At 48.3% G+C, this 5,018-nt stretch overlaps 1 protein-coding gene across 2 annotated transcripts; it reads right to left on the bottom strand.

Annotated features, from left to right (window-relative positions):
* Nucleotides 1-305: 305 nt before the first annotated feature.
* On the bottom strand, nucleotides 306-4,887 carry Mrpl18 (mitochondrial ribosomal protein L18). Of its 2 annotated transcripts, none has more exons than XM_052750863.1 (4): nucleotides 4,235-4,887; nucleotides 3,774-3,960; nucleotides 1,980-2,062; nucleotides 306-677 (listed from the first exon to the last, which is right to left on the bottom strand). In XM_052750863.1, exons 1-4 carry the CDS (start codon nucleotides 4,284-4,286, stop codon nucleotides 610-612), a joined length of 390 nt encoding a protein of 129 aa, XP_052606823.1. In that variant the 5' UTR covers nucleotides 4,287-4,887; the 3' UTR covers nucleotides 306-609. The 2 variants fall into 2 exon arrangements, with proteins under 2 accessions (XP_052606823.1, XP_052606822.1); XM_052750862.1 differs by having other exon boundaries at nucleotides 1,831-2,062; nucleotides 4,235-4,422.
* Nucleotides 4,888-5,018: the final 131 nt, after the last annotated feature.

Genomic DNA, 5,018 nt, shown 5'->3' on the forward strand with positions numbered 1-5,018 from the left:
TTCACCACCCATCACTTCCACCTCCCGCTGGCTGCTCCTCACACTCATTTCTAAGATTTGCCTAAAATCGCTAGGAAGTGAGTCCAAGGAAGTCTACAAGGCATTTGCAGCATATTGCCATAGTATTTACAGTTACACTGATATTAAAAACGAGACGAAACACTAGCCCCCATCCTGGGCAGCAAGCAATCCTCATTCCCTGGTGACTGGCCAGGAGCCATCCATGATACTTAGTGCTTTACAGAGACTTCACATTTGCTCTGCAGTCATAAGGTGCTTAGAGAGTACACAAGAAGGGTTCTGAGTTCGTTATAAACGTTTTAATTTGCTCTTCAAATGGTTATAACTGCTTTTAAGTACTGATGTCCACGAAAGGGGACAACTTTAGTCCTTGATCAAAACAACAAAACCACACAAGCACAAAGAAGTGGGAAGAGGCTCACTTTAAAAAATTTTCCACTGTTACATTATTGCTATGAAGCTTTCAGTCTGGTTTTCCTTCCAAATGCTTTTCTCTCTGTTTTCAGAGGCAGATGCTTTCCTTGGACAGCTCGAGTAGCTGATGGTCTTATGTTTATACTTTCAAAGCAGTTCATGCTTCTACTTCATTCATAGATTCTCCGAGGCTCCTGAAGCACCACACCGCCCTCTGTCATGGCATTCTGTAGACACTTTATCTGGTTTGAAGATCAGAGAGGGAAAAAAAAAGGACAACACTGTTAACCTTCAGAAAACCTGAAACATGTTTGCCTTCCAAGAGACAAAGATAAGATTGATTCATCTTGTGGACCTCCCAGCCTGCACTGGTTTTTCTCTGGTGATCTTAGGAACGTAAGAAAAAGGAAACGGAGAGCTATCAGTGACCAGCATCTTCAACTACACAGGCCGACGCCAGCGTTAACAACAGGAAGTGCAGGGCTAACATCCTAGACTCCAGGGACTCCGTCATCTAGCATTTTAAACTTGAAATACTTACTGACCTCAGTTTGTGCAGAGAGTGGGAGCATTAGCTCCTGTGGACTTGCGAAAATCAAGTGCTGTCACAGTACCCAGCCACAGGCCTAACACGTGGAATATCCTCAGAAAATAATGTAAGTGTATCTAATACCAAGAACTAATAAAATGTCCTCTATTGTCTCTGTATGTTGCTAGAGACTGCACATGCTAGGCAATGCTCTCAGAGCTGCATCCCCAGTTCTGTACCGTGTGTGTGTGTGTGTGTGTGTGTGTGTGTGTGTGTGTGTGTGTGCGCGCGCGCGCGCGCGCGCGCGCGCACGCACACACACTATGAATGGAACACAAGGCATCCAGCATGCCAGGCAAGGCACTGACTTATAGCCCTAGTCCCCACTTTTCCTTTTAAAATTTTGAGACAGGGTCTTACTAAGTTATTCAAGCCTTGAACTTGAGATTCTTCTGCCTCAAACCCTCGACAGCTGGAATTATAGACCTGTGTCACCAACAACTAACTTACCACCTCCCCCCCCCCTCCCTCCACCCCCCCACCCCCCCCACCCCCCGAGAAAGGGTCTCTCTATATCCCTGACTAGATGGAACTTGCTTTGTAGACCTGGCCCTGAACTCAAGCGTTCCATCTCTCTCTGCTTCTACCATACCAGGCCAAATTTTTATCTTTTGGTTTGTTTGTTTTTCTAGACAGGGTTTTTCTGTGTAGTCATAGCTATGCTGGAACTCACTCTGTAGACCAGGCTGGCCTCAAATTCAGTGATCCGCCTGCCTCTGCCTCTCGAGTGCTGGGATCAAAGGTGTGTGCCACCACCAACTCCCCAAATTTTTATCTTTTAGGTAAATATACAGAAATAAAAATACCGAGTCTGAGGATGCCTCCCAAGGGGTTGGTTGGTAGACCATGAAGTTGATTCCTGCTTCTAAGCAGCGCTGTGCCAACACACGTCCTATGCTCTCACAAGCCACCACATTTCTGGTATTATAAAGGTGTTTTTTAATAGCCCATTCACGAGTAGATGCTGAAACCACCACCTGGCCGTTTTGGTGCTCAACCAGTGCTTCTATGTGATGCTGAGTCTTTATAACTCGCAACCTAAATGGGATGAAAAGAAAAGAAAATTGTCAAACAATCTATTTACCAAAAAGTTCAATTACTTCAGGTGAGTAAACGCCTATGTGTTTCTCAAGAGTGTAGTGACTAGGCTGTTAAGACAGATCAGTGGGGGCTGGAGAGATGGCTCCAGGGTTAAGAGCACTGGCTGCTTCCAAAGGTCCTGAGTTCAATTCCCAGCAACTATATGGTAGCTCACAACCATCTATGAGATCTGGTGCCCTCTTCTGGCCTGCAGGCATACATGCTGGCAGAACACTGTGTACATAATAAATAAATAAATCTTTTTTTAAAAAAAGATCACTCAGTGAGTAAAGGTTCTTCCTGCCAAGACTGGCCACCTACATTCAATGCCCAGGACTTACAAGCCAGAATGTGATGTAGGAGTGTGTGGCGTATGCAAAGACCTATGAGTATGCACACACCAACAATAAACTGAAAAAAGAAAAATCCCACTCTAACAAATACCGAGGAAACATCCCACCTCCACACTGTAGCACTCCGGTAATAAACTAACGCTCTGGCTCTAAGGTCACATATGAACATGTCTGAATCCTAGCTCTGGCATTTACTCATCATATCTCCCTCTGTTTGAATTCCCCAGTCTCTGTAAAGTCGAGAAAATTATTACACCTGCTTCATAATGTAGTTTACATAACTAAATGAAAAAAATACATAAATTCAAAGCAACTAGCATAGTTCCTGGTAAACACAATGTTTTCAATAAACAGCCATCTTGGGGCTGGGGAGTGCAGTCCAGAGGCAGAGCACTTGCTTTGGGTGCTGAAGGTCCTGGTCTAACCCTCACAGTTCTCCCAAAATAAAGTTGAACATTGATTTTTATGTGTATGAGTGTTTTGCCTACATGTATGTCTGTTGTTACAGACTGGAGTTACAGCCAGTTGTGGGTGCTGGGAACCGAACCTGGGTCCTCTGCAAGCTCAGTAAGTGCCTTTTAACCAATGAGCTATTGCTCCAGCCTCCACAAATAAAATTTAGAAGTTTTTAAAGAAAGTACCTCATTTCTATGAAGTCTTGTAACTGCCCTTCCGATTATTCCCCACCTTAAAAACTAAGGTTCAGACTTTATTCTCTATTATTTACCCTAATCCGTAAACTAATAACCTAATTCTACTTACTACTCTGTTTTCATCACACTTCACTCACCCTTTTATTTACCGAACTCCAGGTACACAGGTCTGGAGGTTCCTCACAGACACTAAACTCAATCCCAGCCTAGTAACCTCCTCTACTAGAATGTCCTTCATGGCCGATGATTGATCGTCTTCCTGTTCTTTAGGATCTCAGCTTTTTTGTTTGCTTTTGCCTTTTCAAGACAAGGTTTCTCTGTGTAGCTTTGGTGCCTGTCCTGGAACTCACTCTGTAGCCCAGGCTGGCCTCGAACTCACAGAAATCTGCCTGCCTCTGCCTCCTAAGTGCTGGGACTAAAGGTGTGCGCCACCGCTGGCCCGGCTAGATCTCAGCTTTTTGACATGTCACCTCTTCAGAGAGGCGTCAATACATAGTCTCTTGTTATCTTTAAACGTTTTCTTCAGGACAACTATTACTTTGCTCCATGGTCGCTCTACTCTAGTCATCTTCCTGACACAACCCCCCGGGCTTATCGGGCAGGGTCGGTCAATCAAGGACTTATGAAAATGACGTGTGAGGTGCTATGCACAGCTTTAATTACCTGTGCCAGAACTCGCGGCTGGGCCACACTGTAGCCCAGCCCCGTTCTTTCCTGGCTACACCTAAGAGCTCCAGATTCCGAGGGTTCCGGTTGATGAACTCTGGGGCCACAGCCTCGTTTTCCTTCGTCTCCACTTCGTGCCGAATCGCGGGCGTGGAACTGGTTGAGAGGGCCGCGAACCCACACTCTAGGAAATGAAAACGAACCCGTGGATGTTTAAAATGACCAATGCGGGCACGAGCGGGGCATGCTCTGACCATTCCCATCACAAGGCCCAGAAGCGGGGAGAAATGGCCGTCTGCCCACAGGTGATCACCACAGACCCACAACCTTCTACGGTCACCCCGGGGCGGTTAGTGCGTTCACTTTCCCACACGGAACCCGGGGGACGAAACCGGATTTGCAAATTCCCATATACTGTGCACAGAGCGCAGGCAACGGAGTGGGGCGAGATTAGTTACCCAGGCTCCTGCAAACAGACAGGCATTTCCAGAACCGCGGCTGAAGCGCCATCGCTGACGGGACGTCGGCAAAGCCTCCCAGTGCCCTGGCCTGCCTTTGCTCACCGCTGTCAGAGAGAAGGACTAGCGGCCCGCAGCCATATTAACTGAGGGAAGAGCTACAGCTGCCAGCAGGTCCTTGGTGTCTCCGTGACCCGGAACTAACAAGCTCCCTAGTCCTGAGTGGCCGAGCGAGCGGTCAGTTATCTCTAATCCGCCAATCACCGGTGACGTCGAGGCGAGGGGCGGGGCGCGCTGTTTTCTCGGGCGTTCCCCCCAGGCTGAGGTTTTGGCGGGGCTGGTCGCAGAGCTGCCGACCACTGGGGGGCGCAGCCGCCTTGAGCTCTGCAGAGGAGCGCGGGATGCACGGTTTTCTCGTTGAGCCTGGACTGAGCCTCAGCTGATTCGCCGTATGCTTCCTGACACCTAAATATGAGAGCTCAAAGACGAAAGGCGCACAGGCTCCCACCTGAACCTAGCAAGGGGGGTTCGTTTGCTCCCTCACACCCCACCTCAACCCTACCCACTTCCCTAGAAAGCACTAGAATGTGCAAACGCGCATGCGCAACCCGCGGCCTGACTTCGGCTCTCCACTCTCGCGCCTTTCTTATCCAGCTTCTAATTGGACAAAAAAATCGTAGGACCCTCCACTTCCGGCATTTTCAGCCTCTCCTCCCCCCCCCCCCCCGCAATCCCTTCTTCCCAGCGTGCCTCGCGGTTAGCGGAAAGTGGGAAGCGGGCGGGG

This window comes from Peromyscus californicus, unplaced genomic scaffold, assembly GCF_007827085.1.
Source record: "Peromyscus californicus insignis strain IS unplaced genomic scaffold, ASM782708v3 Scaffold_22__1_contigs__length_63687245, whole genome shotgun sequence".
Lineage (NCBI taxonomy): Eukaryota > Metazoa > Chordata > Mammalia > Rodentia > Cricetidae > Peromyscus > Peromyscus californicus.